The sequence below is a fragment of the Prinia subflava genome, chromosome 10 (assembly GCF_021018805.1).
Source record: "Prinia subflava isolate CZ2003 ecotype Zambia chromosome 10, Cam_Psub_1.2, whole genome shotgun sequence".
NCBI lineage: Eukaryota > Metazoa > Chordata > Aves > Passeriformes > Cisticolidae > Prinia > Prinia subflava.
This window is the reverse complement of record NC_086256.1, coordinates 24019889-24039256: the sequence shown is the minus strand read 5'-3', so window position 1 is coordinate 24039256 and position 19368 is coordinate 24019889. Positions and strand designations below refer to the sequence as shown.

The 19368-nt window shown below is 45.0% G+C and overlaps 1 protein-coding gene across 1 annotated transcript in view; it reads left to right on the top strand.

Annotated features, from left to right (window-relative positions):
- The window catches only part of NIBAN1 (niban apoptosis regulator 1), a 56925-nt gene extending 37972 nt beyond the window's left edge, over positions 1–18953 (top strand). Inside the window, exons 6-14 of the mRNA XM_063407754.1 lie at positions 5091–5206; positions 7454–7558; positions 7653–7815; positions 8606–8793; positions 9028–9189; positions 11159–11269; positions 11865–11972; positions 13670–13781; positions 14762–18953. Coding sequence (XP_063263824.1) covers positions 5091–5206; positions 7454–7558; positions 7653–7815; positions 8606–8793; positions 9028–9189; positions 11159–11269; positions 11865–11972; positions 13670–13781; positions 14762–16431 — 2735 coding nt within the window. The 3' untranslated portion in view covers positions 16432–18953. The remainder of the gene's footprint in view (positions 1–5090; positions 5207–7453; positions 7559–7652; positions 7816–8605; positions 8794–9027; positions 9190–11158; positions 11270–11864; positions 11973–13669; positions 13782–14761) is intronic.
- Positions 18954–19368: the final 415 nt, after the last annotated feature.

Genomic DNA, 19368 nt, shown 5'->3' with positions numbered 1-19368 from the left:
GTTCGAAGGATGGGTAAATTGGGAAAATATAATTTGCATTTCTTAGCATGAAATCTATTCTCTTGAGGGCAGCAGTGTCTAGTGGAAATAAGGAGTACAAGCACCAGCTTTTGAGCCCGGATTTCAAATTTCAAATATTTCTTTATCTGCCTCCTACTATCTATTTGTAACATCACAAGAAGGAATCTCTACAATACCTGTAGAGATTTTTGTGTCCCAGGAAAAGGCTCTATAAAGTGACCAACAAGAAAGAGTTACGAGAGATGCTTTGGCACTGCCTTCATCAGAGCCAGCTCTCCATCAAACAGATGAGGAAGCAAGGAAATAATATTGTGAGATCACCTAAAATCAAATGCAGTTTTTACTCATTTTTCGTATTCTGAAAACTAATAGTAAGTGACATTCTCCTCCTCAGTGAAAGGCCACCTTGGTCATCTTCATCTCCTTCCAGTGATTGTTCTCTTGCCTTTTCCAGTCTTTCCCCAAAGCCTGTTGCTCTGAATGATTTAAGGGGATATTAGTGGGCCCTGCTGTCTTGTAGGAGGGAACTAAAAAGTCATGACTTTTCTGTATGGGTTGTGAATGTCTTGTGTGGGGAAGAGACATTTGAGAGAGCTGCAGTTCCTGGGGCTGGTGGGCCTGAGCCCATCAAGGCCTGTGGGCCCTGATATGATCAGCTCCTAAAAACCAGCCATCACTGGGTGCCACCGTGCTTTAATACAAATTAGTTACCTGCAGGAAGAATTCCGGGTTCATAGAAATTATATTGCCTGCATGCAGAATCTGGGATGCTGCAGGAAGCAGATGAAGCCAGGGTGGATTGCTCCTGAGTTTTGGTGGTCAGATGAGGGCATTATGTCAGAGTCAGCATTTCTTTAATTAAAACCTGTGCTCTGTGAGCTCAGACTTCTGGATTCTGGTTCAACACTTGTTCAGCTACGTCTTTGGGCCTCAGCCTTGTGTGAAATGTCAGCCAAAAGGCTGAGGTTATTCCTCGTGGTGGAGCTCACTTTGGTAAAGCACTTTATCCACATTCCCCTCACTGTTACAGGATTGCAACTGAGTTCACCATTAACCCAGCCATGTTCACCACTAAACCATGTCTCCAAGTGCCACTAGTGACAGTTATTGTTCAGAGGAACAGTTTAAATGGGATGTTGAAATAATCACTTTTAACAGCTATGCCAGTGTTAAAAAGGCATCTTCCTTTGCTTGTAATTAAGAAAAATCATCATCCAAGAGATTAAACCTTCTCGCCAGCCACCCTAAGGTAGCGGTGTGCAGCACAGATGCACAATTTCAACTGGAATGTTCAAATGCAGATTTCCTATTACCTGGATTTGCTGGAAATCCACTTTGAGCCAGAGGCAGCCGGAACACTCAGCCTCTCTGGTAACAAGGCCCATCTGTGGAAGTTCTTGCACAAAGCTCTCCAGTGTTGTGACTGGGGTAAGACCACTTGATCTGTGGCTGTGGATGAGACCAAATCCTTGAGGGCAGTTGATTCCTGCTGCTGTCGCTGGATGTAGGTGAAGTGTTGGTGAGTCACAAATGGGCAGCGTGTCCTGGGGGGCTTTGGCCATGTCCACCTCCAAGGGTGCAGCTGTCCTGCCATGGCCAGGGCTGGGAGAGCCCACAGGACCTTGGGAATGAAGATTTGTTCAGAATTCCCCAAACATTCACCTGCCAAGGGACAGAAGGAGCAGCTCAGAGCCCTGGGCACCCCATGAGGAGACTGCCAGTCCCAGGGCAGCCCAAGCATGGAGACAGCAGAGACTGGGAACAGGACCCTCTAAGTTAACTCTTCTGCACCAGGGAGAGGTGCTCTCAGAGGGTAGCCATTAGCGTGGTCCCCTGGGTGTCATTTTGATGAGTTAAGGTTTGACATAATTATGTTTTTTAGAAGAGAAATTATTCACTTCAGGGAAGCTCCTTCCTTCCCAGAAAACTTTCTGCAATCCTGAACAAACTGAGCCATAGCACTGAGACCTGTACAAGTTTGGGGAGATTTATGAAGTCATGATGCTTCCAGTTGTCCTTCCATCTACCAAAGTCAAAGGGAGCTTTATTGCAGTTACTCTTGCATTTGTAAAAGGAATCCCTAGTTAGCAGTATGCTACTGAAATTGGGCTCTATGCTTGGATATGTAGAGTCTCTAGGTAGGTTTTCTTTTTTTAAAAAAATAAACAGAACAAACACAATTTTGTTTTCATCTCCACACATGAGGGATGTTATGTTCATTAGCAGCTGGAGAAGGTGCTTGGGTGATTTTCCAAGTGCAAGGCATCCTGGATTAAGCACACAGTATCAGTCTGGGTACCTGTAAAGCCTTACTGGCCTTTTGCTGGAGAATACTCAGTAACCTTCCTGGCTTTGTGTGGGATTTGGGTAAGGAATACTGCAGCCAGCGCTGCGCTAAGCTGCTCCCCTCCATACAACCAGCAGGACATGTGGATCACTCAGGACAGGTGCCAGGATGGCTGAAGGGAAGCCCCTGAGAGGGCTTCAGCAGAGGGGAGCATCCCTCGTGCTTTCCCCTGATGAACACTTGTCCCTGGCACCGCTGGGCTTTGCCACCCCCCCGGTTTGCAGCTGCAGCTCTGCTGCCATGGCCCACAGCCCAGCTACTCCCTCACACGCCAGCGAGGCTCCCCCAACAGCCGAGCCCTTGTTTCCCTGGCCTTGCTGTGGCTGCCAAGCCGCCGCCCTCCTCCAGCCTGTCCATGGAGTGCTGGATGGGATGGGCAGGACGTTGGCTCTGCCCCGCTGCGGTGGTGCGGGATGTGCGTGGCAGCTCCTTTCAGCTGGGTACAATTCCCTTTTCTTGAGCCCTGGCCATGAATGTGGTTCTGTCTCGTGTGCGTCGCCAGCAGCTTCTGCACAGCCCAGCACTGGATGGATTTGATCAAAGCCTTAGCACTGAGGCAACCTTTTCCTCCTATGGAAAGTGAGAATGAAATTGCCTAAATTAAGCAATTGTAGCAGCCGTGAAGGATAAAGCTTTCTTTCTGCTTGGAGTTGTTTTTGTAGCAAGACTGCCATGATTGTGTTTGTGTCCCGTGTTTACTGGCATAGGAAAGAATGTGGGATTGGGATTTTAGGCACTTACAGCTTGATATTTTTCCCATGAGCTATTCCAGTGAATCACTCTTGGATTTTCAGCAGCTTCTTCCCACTGCAGTATGGGCTTGGGGACAGTCAGAACAGAGAGAGAATACTCCCTTGACCATGGAATTAAAACTTGATGATCTTAGAGGGCAGGCTCTTGTCAGCACTGGTGCATCATCTCAGCAGGTCCAAGATCCAGCCTCTTGGATGGTCTGTTGTCCCTTTGGGTTAAGAGGGAGCACAGCTGTGAAGGAGGAAAACATGTGAGTCATGATTGGAGGGCTGTGGGAGCTGCAGTTTTCCCTCCCTGCAGCCAAACCAGGCCCTCTTCTCATCAAAATATTTTGAGCTTTATTTTGGGAGGAGAAAAGTTTTTGAATGCAATGCTCCACCTCAGTTTCTCAGGTGGAACACTCCATTCTTTCATTAAAACTGTGGTCAGATGTTCTCTCAGCACTCAACAACCTGACTTACAACTAACACTGATATTTTAGCACCCTGGTTTGTGACTTGTTATGACAAATGCTCTAAATCCTGGAGGCAGCAGTGAAGGTAGGGTTGGGATTTTACCTGGCTGATTATTTTTTGTTTGATCATTGTATGGGCTTGGAGAATTTGTGTGATGTCTTTGGATCTTTAAATATCTGTAGATGAAGAACAGGATCAAGAGAGTGGCAGTGAGAGAGTGCTTAGTGCCCCTCAGTGTGTTTTACAAATCTTCCTGCAGTCATTGTAGCCAGGTGAGGCTCTGAAAGGGCAAATTCTGACATTTGGGTCCTGAGTAGATCTGAAACCATGCAGCTTTCAAGCAGTTTTCAAGCTTCAAGATAAAGCCCTGATGACATTAGTTGTAGGTTTCTGTAGCATTTGTTTTTGTTAAAGTGCACAGAGGAGATATTTCAAGCATTACAGTGGTGTTAATCCTCCATGTTTCCCAAATTTCTCTAATCCCTGTATTTATGCAAGGCTCCTGTAAAGCCTCTCTCTAGATCAGTTTTCATTAACATGCCCAAAGAAGTGTTGCTTGACAAGCAAGGTCGAGGACTTACTCCTGACTCTTCTCATCACAATGGTTTGTATGTATCAGTACCTTCTAAAGCAGCATAATTCCCTCTGAGAGAGTCAACATTCTTGTTCTTCCCTCCTTTCTTCTCAGAGTGCACAAAGGGACTTCAGCTGCTCAAGGCTGCAGTGGGTGATCCTGGAGAGGGGACAATAAGCCTTTGTGGCTTTGTTTTCCCACAAGATAATAATCCTGACACTCTGTGAGGACACAGCACTTCAATCCCTGGAGTGTTTGGGAGTGGTTTTTTCACTCAGGTTTGCCAAGCACCCACTCTGCTTCACATTTTGAGGCCAAGGTGTCCCCAGGCCACCACACTGTTCTCAGGAAGAGGTCCCATCTGGCAGAAGTAGCCTTGCACAATAATCAGATATTCCAGAGCTCTGCTTTTCCCTAACTGTTTCCCTAAACATTCCTAAAATATTTAGGAAAATCAGCATGATCTTGTCAGGAGTTTTTCTTCTTAACTGGTACAAGCATGGTGCTTTCTTTGTTGATGTCTGTTTTGTTGTATATCCATGAAAAACCATCTTGATCATCAGTTTCTTAACAAAACAAAGGAACAAAAACATTATTGGGGAGTGTTAACTTGGGATTTAGCAATTTATCCAATTGCTAATGACAGGGCTGCCTGTCATTATCCTAAACTAAAGAGGAAGAATTCCCAACTGTTGGCCCTGCCACAGCTGTCAGAGTCTTCCTGTGTGCCACCTTACATTGCTCACAGGTGTAAAGGCAAGGGATGAGCTTTCCTCTGTTAATGCACTTCTAAATCTTAGTGAACGCCCAAGATCTACTAAATAATTAGTAAATTATTTAAAAATACTACTGCTAGGTGCATGTGGAGTGGGAAATGGATGGTTATTTTTTAAAGGTTATTTCTGAGTAAATCCTGTATTTTACTTCTTGTTTTCTCCAGACTTTCTCAAACAGACCACGTATGAAGTGGAGGCGTTCTTAGAGGCCATTCAGTTCTTCCGGCAGGAGAAGGGTCACTATGGCACGTGGGAAATGATAACTGGCAATGAAAAAGAGGTAAAAGAATATATTCCTGATGGGTTTTTTTTCTCTGGGTATGGCAGCTCTGAGGATAGTGAAGATTATAAATTCTCTAGGAAAGAAAGGCCATCTTAAAAAAGAAAATTTATTTGTTAGAAATACCTGAGATTTTAAGACATCTCTTACTCATATGTAAGTGCTAATTCTTTTTTAATAAAAACTTCTGGAACAGAGTCTTGCATAGTAAGTTACACTTAAACACCAAAAATCTGTGTACTTCAGTTCTGCAGAAATGAAATGCTAAGCCAGGGGCTGGGTCCATACTTGGGCACCCAGCTTCGGAGCACTCAGAGTAGCTGAGATTACCCCACAATCCCACTGGCATCATTCTACATGACTTTTAGTGCATTATTTACATCCTGATTTGTATTTTTTTTCCAAACACTGAGCACTCAGCAGCAAATGTTTACTTTACTGCCAACTGCTGGCTGTTTTCTGTGATAAAATCAGGATTCCCTTTGGGAAAAAAACTCTTAAGGACAGTGGTTTGTTTTAAGGAACCAGATTACTGTTTTAGAAGAAGCCTACCTTTGAAATGGTGAAAAATGTGGAATGTGGAGAAAAATCTATAAACAGTGTCTTTCCCACTCCCATCATGTCAGTAATTGAAGTTCCCTGCTAACATCTGATAATAAAATCTTTAAGGAGTTACATGAAGGTTTTTCTCTTCTCCCCTCCTCCCTCATGTTATGGAGCTATTATAGTGCTAGTTTCATTTTATATTTTATTTTTCCTATTGCTTGCCAACAACTTACTCATAACCCATATGCCTCAAGAGAGCTGTAATCAGAAGACATCCAGCCTAGTTCCACTATTATCTTCTTAGCAGTAATTCATTCTGTAAGTATAGTGTGTTCTCATGGCCTGCTTGGACCAAAGATAATAATTATTTTAGGCAAATATCCAAGCTAAGTGAGTGGTTTGGAGCAAGCAGGCTGAAATTTGTTGCTGTAGAAGTCCCTGCAGGATGCCATGAAATGGATTTGCTGACATTTCTGGTGGCAGTGTCAGCGCACACTGGGGCTGCAGCAAGGCTGGGGCAGGAGCATCAGCCCAGGCACCTGAGGGAAGATCCACCAATGCCTCAAAAGTGTTCCCAGAGAACTCAAGGTTCTTCACAATATAAAAGCGTGGAATCACAGAATATCCTGAGCTGGAAGGGACTCACAGGGACCATTCAGTCCTGCCCCTGGCCCTGCCCACACACCCAAACAATCCACCCTGTGCATCCCTGGGAGTGTTCTCCAAACACTCCTGGAGCTCTGGCAGCCTTGGGGCTGTGCCCATTCCCTGGGGAGCCTGGGCAGTGCCCACCACCCTCTGGGGAAGAACCTTTCCCAGCCTGACTCTCCCCTGACACAGCTTCATGCCTTTCCCTTGGCACTTAAATCTATCTGATCTGTTGTCACGTTTATAATTTGTGATAGTTTGGGTTATTCAAGAGATCTTTTTTGAGGAAGCTATTAGTTTAAGACCTGAATTAGTGAATTGCTTTTGACAGACATTTGAGTCAGCAGAGCTGAATCTGAAGTGCTGCTGTGGCATTATCTATAAGTACTTAACTGAAATGAAACTACAATAAAAGTGTGTTGCATATTTGAGGTATATTACAGCAGGGTACTGTGTGTTGTATTTCCCCAGGGGCTGTTTATGCCCTGGTTTACATTGGGCTGCAGTCAGAGTCCTTCTTTACTTGTGCTGCTCTAGTTCCTGCCATTTCACTCTGCTGGTGTGTGTGCATGCCTCAGATCCCTCTGGCAGCTGTAACACATGAGGTGCAGTGTCTGGAAGCGCTGACATGAATGAAAAAGCCCTGGCATGATGAAAACGTAAAGCTGAGGGGTGTTTTTGCACTGTGTATTGGCTCAGCCAGCAGCTGGGTACAGCATGGATGTGATCCTGAATGTGGATTGTGCTGTGCTGTTGGTGCACGTTTCTCAGGCCAGAGACAGTGTCTATAAATAGAAATGTGGAGAGGGAGGCCCAGACTCCCAAAATCACATGTATATTAAGTCTTGCATATTTATTTGGTGCATCTGAGTGGGACAGGTAAGGCAGGAGTTGCAGTTCAAATCTAGGCAGAGAGAATGCAAAACCTCTGTGGGTAATTCCTGGCAGCAGGGAGGGACAGCTTAGCTACTGCCTGCACACATCACTGCAGTGCTCAGCCTTCAGGTAAAGAACAGCGTGAGAACTTGTCATTGTCATCTCCTGACCATACAGATCCTGAGCAACCTGGTGATGGAGGAACTGCTGCCCAACCTCCAGACAATGATCCTGCCTAAAATGAAGGGCAAGAGGAATGACAGGAAGCGGGCCTGGTTTGGGGTAAGGACTGACACTTGCAGAGTAGCTGTTGCTCATAGCAGCTGTCTGTGGGTGCTGATTCTGATCTCTGCTTCTCAATTTGGTTTGGATCCAGATCGTAGAGGAAACCTATGGCTTAGTCCAGCAGCAGGTGGCAGAAGGATTAAATACCTTGAAAGAAGAATGCAGAGAATTTGCAAAAACTCTTGAAGGGACCATTCGCTCAGACATGGATCAGATTCTGAACTCCAAGAACTTCTTAGCTGGAAAAATCAAAGGTCAGTGGAGGAACAGCTGTGCTTTGGGGCAATTCTCCAATGTTTCCCATTCTGTTGCTCAAATTACCAGATGTGCTTGTTTTGAAATCCCTGTGTGTTTTGAGAAATCCAACTGGAGACACCAATTTTCAGAACACAAATGAGCCTCTGCTGCCTTAGATGGGAACTGATACCTGGCCACTCTGAAAATACCAGGTCTTCTCAAATTGGAGCTGACAGGTTTTGAGTGTCCTGATGAGAGTTGTTCATTCTGCTTTCATTTTCACTGGCATCATCTTAGGTAGTGAAGACACAGGTCACATGAGTGTAATTAAAAGACCTGATCTCTAGGAACACACCACAAAACCAGGTTCTGGTTATGTGACAAGTGCATGGGCTTCCAAAGAATATTTAAGCCAAAGGGCTTCTTAGGTAGTTTTTAATCAGTGTGAAGTCATCGTAATTTTGTTGTGAATATAAAAAGGAATGTAAAGAGCAGGCAAAATGATGTTGGTGTTGCTTAAGCTGGCAAATAAATAAATAAATGAATATCTGGTAATCGTACCCAGAGCTGACCTTTCCTCTGCCCTCACAGTGCCCCTCAGTTGCCAATGTTTGCTTAGGTGAGGCTTGGAACAGGAGTTTTCATTGTCACTCATAAGGCTGTGAACTCCTTTCACACCTTCATCACCTCTGTGAGGTGTGACTCCTAAGAAAAATACAAACCCATTGAATTAACTGTAAAGAGATAAGGTCCAATTACTTCTTTCACTGTCTATAAATGCAACTGTTGTCCTGTGTGACCCTTCAGCCAGTGTTTCTGAGCCTGCCCAGAAGTGCTGCACAGAGAATATCCAGCCATTTCTCACCTCCATCCTGGAGGAGCTCATGGGCCCCGTCAGTTCTGGATTCACCGAAGTGCGCTTGCTTTTTGACAAGGAAGTGAATGAAATCATCCAGGACTTCCAGAAGACCAATGACATGACCAGGCTAAAGGAGGTAAGACAAAACAGAGCTGGAGCCTTTATATCAGCACAAGTACCTCCTGGCTAGACCTTGGCTGGCAGCAGGATGTGCTTTCCCAGGTGGAAGCACTTGGTTTTGTCATTTAAAAAGTCTTGTGGTATTCGTGCAACTGGAGTGCAGATAATTTGGGTTAAAGCCAAATTGTTACATGCTCTATTAAAAATTCACCTCTGGTTGCTTTCTCTCAAAACCTGCTTGGGAGTGCAGAATGTGGATCAGCTCATGACCCTGCCCTTCAACTCAGTGAAAATGGAGCCCTGCTATCTGAAAGTGAACCTGCTCCAGGAGCTCCTGCAGGACCTCAAGAGTCGCTTCAAGGTCTATCATATCGATTTTGTCATTCAGAGGACACAGAACTTCATGCAAGAGGTACTGTAAGATCCAGATTATCCTCCTGGGAGAACGGGTTAGGTTTGTCCTGCTAGCCTGCTTCAAAGTAATCTTGATAAAAGCTGCAAAAGAGCCCCAGAGTGTCTCTCAGGCAAGGTACAGATAATAAAACCTGAGAAAACCAGCTGGAAGCTGCTTGACGCTTATATTTGTGAGACTGTGTGTGTGTGAGTCGTTCAGCAAGGCATGAAAATTTTGGATGGATCATCTGTTCCCTTGAACTTTCAAGTTCTGAATTCCCAGTGTCTCAGCTCCCAAGAAAGTTGTGTTTGTAACTAGTGGGGTGGCTAAAATTCACCTAATTCCCATTCTCAAGACTTGATTTTTCAGGAAGGGTCTTAAATGTGTTTTACCAGAATGGGATGTCTCCTCCTTGGTAGCTGATTTTCTCACTAATATAAAGTAAAGCAATTAATGTTAGAAACTCAGAGACAGACAATGTCTCAGGGTGCAGGTGTTTTATCCAGCCTCACTTTTCAGGGGACTGGTGGAGGTGATGATACCATTCCAGGTGTAAACTGAACTCCACATCTTTGTCCCCTCTTGTGTGTTGGTATAGGCTGTGATTCTGCTTTGCCTGGATTCCTCCTGGCTGCCTGGCCAGTGGATTGATTTCAGTTGCCAGATCACAAGGCACATTTGGCCTTGGAGCTCTAAATTGAACTCTGTGATTTTAATCTGTATTTGGGAAATTCACTGATCTGCTCAGTAACCTTGTGAAATGGAGCTGGTCCAGATCTATGGAGTGGAAGTTATGAATATGGAAAACACGTGTCTAGGACAGTGCTGGGATAGGGTTTTTCTAAAAGCAGCTCTTCTGAGTACAGCCAGGACCAGCAGCCAAAGAATTACTCAGAAATAAAATTCTGATTTCATGTCTGGGTCTTTCAGGGGGTACCATTCCAAAGTGCTGCCAAATAAAGTGTCTTTCACTCAGTGAAGACCATGAGTCACGACACAGAAGTAGACAGAAAATAAATCCCATATAAACCAAGAGGGTTTTTTTTTTCTGAACAGCACATAAGTCAAAATTAACAAGAAATTAATTAAATTATAGCACGAGTTGTTCTAAACATGCTGTTATTGCATCTTCCTCTTTAAAAGGCTGGTATTTTCCTCATAAAAATATTGTGTCGTTTCCCTTTTTGGCCATGGACGTTTATTTCATAAATAAGTAAAATCAGACAGGTCTCTGTTGGTGTATTATTCGGGTAAAATGTACTTGGGGTGGAGCAGGATTCCTTGCCTTGGGAGCTTGGCATCCTCTAGTGGCCAATTTCAGGAAATCTGGGAGCACGGTGCTCAACCGGCCGAAGGAATGCCCCCCTGCATATGTCCCTGTAATTCTCCAATAAGGAAATGTTAAAATTTGAATGGGATCAGCTAAAGAAAAGGCAAAGCCTCATTAAATAGACTCGATTACCACTTGCAGAATGGTTTGTCTGAAATATCTTCAGAGTAGGGTGTAATAGTCTTAATGATAAGCTGAAAATATGGTAAATGCCAGCTTAGCATAATTCTGTGAGAAATGATTGCACTCTGTGTGATTTTTGCTGATTATTATTCGTATTATAATGAAAGTTAATGAAAATTATGTGCACTATTATTAAATCCTGTTTATTAATGATTAATGATACAGGTCAATGGCAGTCTTTTATTAAGGATAATGAGTTTTGACTGTGGTCTGTATACACAGATAATCAATTCTACATTTTGGCTCTGTCACCATCAGTTTGGGTGGTGACATGAGATCAAATCTGTACAAGAAAGCTGAGATAGCATGGTAATGATACCACAGCTTTAATTTTTTTTATTTATTGCAGCATTTCAGTGCTCTTCAGAGCACCTTCTCAGAAACACAATTTAAATTAACAGTTACACTTCTCATGTTTGCAGGAATTTGATGTTACTGGTCTTTAACAGATTTTTTTTAAATTCCTATTTTTAGCTGATGGAAAATGCAGTTTATACTTTTGAGCAGTTGTTCTCTCCAAGTCACCAGGCAGATTCAGCCAAAGTTGCAACAACCATTGAAAAAGTCAAGCTGAGAGTGCTGAAGGTAAATGTCATGTAGCACATTTGCAGGCTGCCTTTTTGGAAACAGAGAATATATTTTATATGAATGTACCTCAGTATTTGAAAGAACATAAGCTTTTACTATCCAGCTGAAAACACTGATTTGGTGGTAATTAGCAAAGCTGCCCATTTGGGGGATAAAACCTAGTTCTGGCCAGACACTTATAAAAGTATTTGTATGTGCAGTCCCTTTAATTATAGGTAAGTCAGAATACTAATATGCTATGTTTATTTTATATAGCACATATATTAACATTAATATATAAATAAATAATTTAAAATTAACTTTATAATTAGTCTGCCACTAGGATTTGTTACTCTCAGAAAGGGCAGTGCTGAAACACCCAGGGAGGGCAATCAGGGGCTGTTTCTAGCCTAAGAGTTAAAAGAAGCAAAAGAGATCCCAGAAGAGTCGATTTTAGAGTGATTGTGTAGAAGCTGGACTAACCTGTGTGGCCATTCAAAGCCCTGTGCACCTGTGATGCAGCAGCTTCAGGCTGACAGGATCCAGTTCCCTGTGGGAGTGGTGAATAACCCCAGGCACGTGTGGGCTTGTTTCTTTCTGTGTGTTTTGGCAGCAATATGACTACGACAGCAGCACCATCCGCAAGAAGATATTCCAAGAGGCACTGGTGCAGATTACCTTGCCCACGATGCAGAAGACACTGGCTTCAACATGCAAACCAGTAGGTGTCTGTGACTAAAAACCTCAAAAACCAGTAATGAAAGGCAGGGGAAGAACAGCACCTTGGCAGAAATTCCTTAACACTGTCAGGCAGTTTTCTCTCAGAGAACTGGGCAGATTTCCTGCCTGCTCAGTGCTAAGATTTGCCAATTCATGGGCTGGGTAGGTGTGGAGCCCAAGGAAGATTTCAGGACACAGGGACACTGTGTATGCAATTTGCTTTCTCAAAGGCAGTTGAAATCCTTTTCCCGCCCCTGGTTTGTTCCTTCCCTAGAGATCTGAAGTCCCTGAAACTGAGTTCTTCTGTACAGCTGGGATGCAGGGATGAGCTGGGCCTTGTGTTTATTCCTCTGCAGCAGCACCCAGAGGCACATCCAGGACTGTGCCCAGCCTGTGCTTAGCTCCTTTAGGAAGAGACAGCCCTTGCTGTTGGTGGTGTTCAGTGCAAGGGTTGCACAACAGTCAGGAAATTATCTCAGAGACCATCTCTGTTTGTTTCCCTAGTCAGACAGGGCATGTTCAGTCAGCAAACACCAGTTTGCTGGAGGTGGTATCCGTGTGGCTGCAGCAGGGGCTGGTTGGAATTCTGTTCACCTAGGCTCAGAATGAATAGTCTGAACCTTCTGAAAGCCCTGGGCACCCTCCTGCCTTGTCCTGTGCCTGCTGAAAGGGGACTCCCCCAAGCCATCCTGGCCTCCTGCCCTTCTGTTTCCATGGATGTTCATCTGCTCCCCTTTGCTGTGAGCTCTCACCCCCAGTGTGCTGCTCTTGGTTATGCCCAGCTTGTTTCAATTTCAAAAACAAGATTAAAACCAAGTGTTTTGCCAAATTACACTTGCAAGTCTTGGAGTGGGGATTGTTAAAATTTATAACTTTCAAGAATATATTTAAAATCAGTCTCTTCTGTATGTCACTCTCCTTTCCTTAGGATCCCCCAGTAATAGTCTCTTGTAGAGCATCAGCAGTGCCTTCAAGACAGTGTGTCTGGGCACAGGGACAAGCATTTTATCACCTGAAATATGTGTGCAGACAGCTCATGTCTCTTTCACAGAGGAAGCAGTGGTGGAGCAAACTTCCACAAGCCCTTTCTGTTTAGTTTTCCACCAGCCTTTTGTATTTGTGCCTCTGCAGAAATGAGCAGCCAGCTCTAGGAGCCAAGGTGAGGCACAGCTGACAGGCCCTGCCAAGTCCTGACCTTTCACTTGAAAACCTGCAGGGGATTTATATATGTGCCTCTTCTAGAAGTGGGCAGAGGTCACTTAATTTACTTTTTATAGACCACCAAGCAGCTGCTTGATGATAATGATTCAGTTAGACAGCCTGTTGGGTATAAATCAGTGAGCTCAAAGTGTTACACACCTCTTAGAAAAACAAAACCAATCCCCGCATCTCCCATGCACCGCGGATTTGCCTCCTTGGACAAACAAGTTGTGAGGTATTTCCTCAGCAGCTGTTTGTTTCAGCAGGCAGTGATCTTTAGTGCTTTTAACTGTGGTTGCACTGCAGGAACCCTGTTTGATAAGTACATAATTGATTGTGGAATGAAGCTCATGGAGTCATAGTTCAAACAGTGCACCCCAGGAGCTGTCACGGGGTGTTGCAAGACCTGCTCCATGGCATCTCCAAGCTATTTGGTTGCAGTAGGACTCAGAATCCCTCCGTTTTCTCCATCTGTTCCTTTCTTCCCTACCTGCACAGGAGCTGCAGAGATATGAGCAGTACATTTTTGCTGATTACACAAGTGTGATCCAAGTAGAGAACGTGTATGAAGAGATTTTATATCAGACACTGCTTGAAGAGGCCCTGAAAGGTGAGAACATTCTTGAGGTGACAGGGGTAACACTGCAGCCTGTGGCCCATGAGCTGTTCCCTCAAAGCTTCTCAGAGTCCTCACCTGGCTGTTCCTGTCCCATTTTCTCCAATACTGGTGGTTATATCCCTACAGTGGTTTTTTCATTTGGCTCACTGGAGATGTGTTGCAAGCCCTAAAATCTGAGTTATGGGGCAGCTTCACTAAACCTGTTGAACTCCAGAGTGATGGCTTGGCACAAGCCTTTTTCTAACAATATGTAATTATGACAACTTCACTTAATCTTGATTCCCTTCAGGGTCAAAGAGGGAAATTCTGTCCTTACTTGTAAAGATTTGGTGATGACTAAATGCAGGAATATGCCAATTGCAAGACTAAGAGAACTGCAAAGACTAATGGCAACAGAGAGTAATTTCCTCAAATGAAATGAACTGCTGGATGCAGTTTCCAGTTCTCACTGATGCCAGTGCAGTAGTCCTTGCAGATCCCTCTGCTTCTGTGTCAGAAAAAACAATCCTATTATTAATAAATATTATATATATATAAATACTTATAAAATACTTGTATCTCTCTCTATATGCCTGTCTGTCTATACCCTGGATAAAAGACAAGCAGATGTACTGCACAGGATGTTTTCACAGACCATAGGCATTCCTGTTCCAAAACAGCAGTATAATAATTGTAACCAGCACACTTTTATTGGCATATTCAATGTAAATCCTTCTGCACTGAAGCATTACCCTTGTGTGTTGTGGGTCCTCTGCTTCAGAAATGCTTAGGTCAATACTAAAGTGTCATTATTCAAAAAACAAAATCCCCATCCCCAGAAAAGAAATGTGAACTAAAATGAAGCTGAAAATGAACATTAGTGTTGTCTTTAATATCCAAATGTACAGCATAAACTTGGGAAAGCACTGTGTGTTCTTCCCCGTGCCTCTGTCAGCCTTCCCAAAGCAGTCTGGTGTTTCTGTTTTATGCAGTGATCAACGAAGCTGCCGTTCTGAGGAAGCACAACCTGTTTGAGGATAACCTGAGCGTGCCCTGCGAGAGCGTGTCCAGCCTGACGGAGCTGAGGACGCCCACGGGCTCAGCACAGGGCACCCCCGCCAAGGCGCCCGCGGCCGCGCGAGCCGAGGGCTCCGACACCGAGAGCCACGGTGACGAAACGCTCGTCGTGACAGGGAAAATCGAGTGGGAGAAGGAGGCTGGTGAGGGCAGGGCACCAGACAAAGAGGCAGGCGCCTCTGTTAGTGCACCTGGTGAGCAGGCCAGCAGCAGGGAAGCTGTTACGGACACTGGTGACAAACAGGAGTCCCCTTCGGCTGGCCACAATAAGCAAGGAGGTGCAGAGGGAAAAAGCGCGTTGGAGAATGAATCAGAGTGTGTAGTGAGCACTGAGAGAGAACACAAGGCACAACAAAAAGCTGTGGAGGCAAAAGCAGCTTCTGGGACTGACACTGCAATAAAAAATTTGGGAGCCAGCCCTAAAAAAGAACTTAAGGTACCTGAAGGAGCAGCAGAGGAAGAGGTGACTTCAGAGAATCAAACAGTAACAGCTGCTGTGTCTGTCAGCAGCACTGACAAAGCAAGCACAACACAGGAAAAAGCTTCTGAGACAAAGCTCACTTTCCCACCTGAGAGTGTAACAGATACAGAGATTTTAGGGAGTGCAGAAAAGAAAAGCAAGGTAGAAGATGAAATTATGGAAAAATTATCTCAGAGTGAAAATGCAGTAGGAACAGGGTTTGAAGGGGATAGTAAAAAAGAAAGTGGTGAGAGTATTGAGACAAAGATTGTTTCCCAGGATGAAAAGACAGGGAAAGCAGGGTTTGGGGATGGTCCTGAAAAAGAAAGGCAGTCAAAAGAAAAGAGTTGTAAATCCCCCGATGATGTGAATGAGATAAGGAGTTTGCTGATGCTGACAGTTGAGATCCCAGCAGATACTCCAGCTGAGAACATAAAGGAGGTCTGTGAGGGTGAGCTGCTGAAGCTGCAGGAGCACCATAATGGGAACTACGAGTTGAGCGAAGTGGCCGTGGCAGAAATTCAGGTGAGCCAGACGATGAGGAATGAAGATGCAGCAGAACGTGCGGAGCTGAAGGAGGAGCGGCTGCCCTCAGCCAGCCTGGGGACGGATGGTGCGAGTGTAGAGAGCGTGCCCAGGGGGGCACAAGCACCGTGGCTGGTGGAGAGCTCGGCTCCGCCTCTGGAGGCGAAGGCAGAGATGGAGACCAAGCCAAGCGTGCGCTGCACGGGTGCGGGAGGTGAGACGCAGCCAGAGGAACACACGGGAAACGCGGTGGAAGACAAAAGGCTGTATGGGGAGGAAGGAGCAGGGAACAGCCATGCTGTCCCGGGGGAGGCTGTGACACAGAGCTCCTGTCCGAGCCCTGCCGCAGATGCAGCCGCGAGGGCCGTGCCCATCCTGGACAGCGCAAACCCGGGCGCAGGACTGCTGGAGCCGCTGGCGCTGGAGCCGCAGCAGCGCCGGGGACAGCCCGGGGCAGAGCTCACGGCACACACAGAGCCCGGGGGGGAGCCAGGAGAGCAGTCACCGTCACACGCAGGAACTCAGAGCACAGCGGGGAAAGCGATTCTCCCACAAGAACACCCAGAAGATGGCTCTGCACAGCAAAACCCTGAGGAGTAAAAAGCAGCTTCCAGCCCAGCCCTGCAGGACCTGTTTACTCCAGCGATCCCCGTTCAGTTGTGAATTTATTCGGGGCTGGAGGAAATGCGCTTTGTTGTGGTGTCCCCAGCTCCTGCAGGTTTCCCACGAGTCCCTTCCTGAGGGATGGGCGATGGGTTTCCTTTCAGTTAAAAACAGATTGCTGCTGAGGAACCTCATCTGTCACTTCAAATCTGCTCCCTTTTAAAGCTAGAGGAAAAGTCTGAAATTGTGACCACTGAATGCTTCAAATGCCCAACTATCATCAGCTTATTTTAACAAATTAGCTGTTCATCGGGATCCTCTTGATTTTTAAATGCATGGTTTTGACAAGTACTGCTCTGACTCTGGTTGTTGGTACATACATACTCGAGGATGCTTTTAGTATTTGCATGCAGTATACAGGAAATAAAATCATTTTTTAGTAGTAAACAGAACCAAATAGTTGATTTCGTAGATTGCTGAAAAGCCACACTCTGCAAACTCTGCAAACTGATTACTTAATTATTTTCAGGTTTTGGCAGATATTCGAATTTTTAATTTTTTTTTCTCTTATTGCTGTATTTAAAAGGGGGAAAGTATGGGAGCAGGTTTCTCAGTCCCACTCTGCACTTCGGGGTTATTTAGCCTTCCAGAGCACTTTATGGCTATTTTGTTTTGTTTTATGGAAAGGAGAGAAGAGAATGTTTACAATACCTATAACCATTAGGCAGCATTTCTCTGGTTTAAACCCCACCATAAAATAGATTCACTTACAGCTATTTCACACACAATATTGAGTCCTGCCATTCCCATTCACACTGAGTTACTCAGGTCTGTAGACCTTTTTACATGTGGAAATCAGGTAATAAGTGGCAACAATTGTGAAAATATGGAATCATGGCATGTAATTTCTAATGCAGATGTTAACTGAAGTGACAGGCAGCCAGAGGTTGTTTTACATGTGCTCCCATCTTGAAGGGCAGAATCACATTCCAAAAGCATTTATTAAAATGAGACAGTTGCTTTCATACACACGATCTGTATCAAGCCGTGAGCTTGGTGCAGTTGCTTAAATGCGTTCTTTGCATCTCAGTTTGCACAGAAAAGCTTGGAGATGAAACCCAGTATTTTAGTAAATTTGCCTTTCAAATGCAAGACCTCACCTTAGAGGTCAGTTTAAAGCACCTTGAAATTCTGGCCCGGTGTTTTGAGCCTGTTTCTGAATGTCACACAGGACAGGACAGCAAAGATTAATTATAATTGCAGCAAGGATTTATGGCCATAAAGAGACGGGAAGAAATAACAAAGTCCCGGGAGCATAATATGTGTTAGCATTTAACTTCAGCAAACTGTGCAAAGTCTTTTAATGCTATCAAAATATTCTTTAATACTAACAGAAAATTTACACTAGAGGAACAGGCAAATATTACTGTGTGAGGAAGGAACCTTGTTGAGTAACTGGATTAACTGCTCTGTCACTGCAGTAAAATAAATGCAGTTCCTATTTATTCTAGAAGCCGTACTGTGGTATGGAAACGTGAAGATCACAGATGTTTTCCTTGCAGAAATATTTTGACTCATTTACTCCTTATATTTCATGCAAAAATACTAATTTGTAAACACACAAACCACTGCCAGCCAATTTTTTACTAATCATTCATTATTTCACTGTCAGCTGCTTCATTTTTACAAATCATTAACTATTTTTAACTGGTACTGAGTGTTAAGTGACTTCAAATTTATGAAGTTGAGTTAAGCAGCAGCAAGCAGCCTTTTAAAGCTAAAATTAGGGGACATGATGGGTTTTTAATACTTTTTTTGTATGAAAGACAATTAGCATGGCAGCAAAAAAACCTGCAGCCTCCCGCAAAAGGAAACTAATTCATTCTAATATGAATTAGATACATCTGTATAGAGCGCATTTTGCATAAGTATTTCCATTATGGTAATTTTGGAGTTATTTCTGTGGCAGGCCTAGATCTGGGTAATATTTTCCCGTGATATGAGTTGTGCTGCTGAATGCAGATGCTCAGATGTTTTTCACCAGTGAGATGGGTAAGGATGGGGAATATTCAGCCCGTACATTGCCTGGTTGTGCCATTTAAATTGCAGTTCCTCATTGCCATTTTTTCCTGGTTTAGGCAATTTTCTGCCCGTTTGCAAATGGATAAAATAGTGCTTTTCTAATCTTTACCACAGTTGGTTAGAAGTGACAGCTTGGTTAGAAGAGCTCAGCAATCTGCAAGGTTACGTGGGACCACCGATCAAAAATTCTAATAATACACCCATTCCGTTGTTTCTGTTGCTTGCAGTTGCCGTCACAAACTGGGAACTGTAATAAATCACCTCTAGTGGTCCATGGCCGGCTGCCCTGATGAGAACGGGCAGGGGTGTGGAATTCCATGGGCTTTGCACTGTTAAAGGCCAGGACATGAAACACATGCTATTTGCTTGGAACTTTGTACAAACGCTTGTCACAGAAATAAAGACACTCTTCCCTTCCATTGCTGGGAGGCCGCTTTTGTGAGTGTGTGGTAATTTGGGGGATTTTATTAAAGACATGTCCCTCCGGCAGCTGGGAGTGACCGAAGTGTTTCCTTCCGCTGCCCGAGGGGAGCCTGTGGGCAGCATGGAGTTTATACGGGAGCACGGCGAGCAGCCTGAGGGGGAGGTGTTAGACTGGGTATTTGGGAGGAAGTTCTTGGCCGTGAGGGTGGGCAGGCCCTGTCACAGGGCGCCCAGAGGAGCCGTGGCTGCCCCATGCCGGGGAGCGCGCACGGCCGGGCTGCACTGGCGGCTGCTCCCGTCCCCGCGATTTCCCGGCACACTCCGCGCCTGGGGCTCGCTCGGAGCCGCTCCGGGCAGCGCCCGAGGGCGCGCGGGGGGCGTGGCGGGGCGCGGGGCACGCCGGGAGCTGTAGTTCCCCCCCTTTGTCCA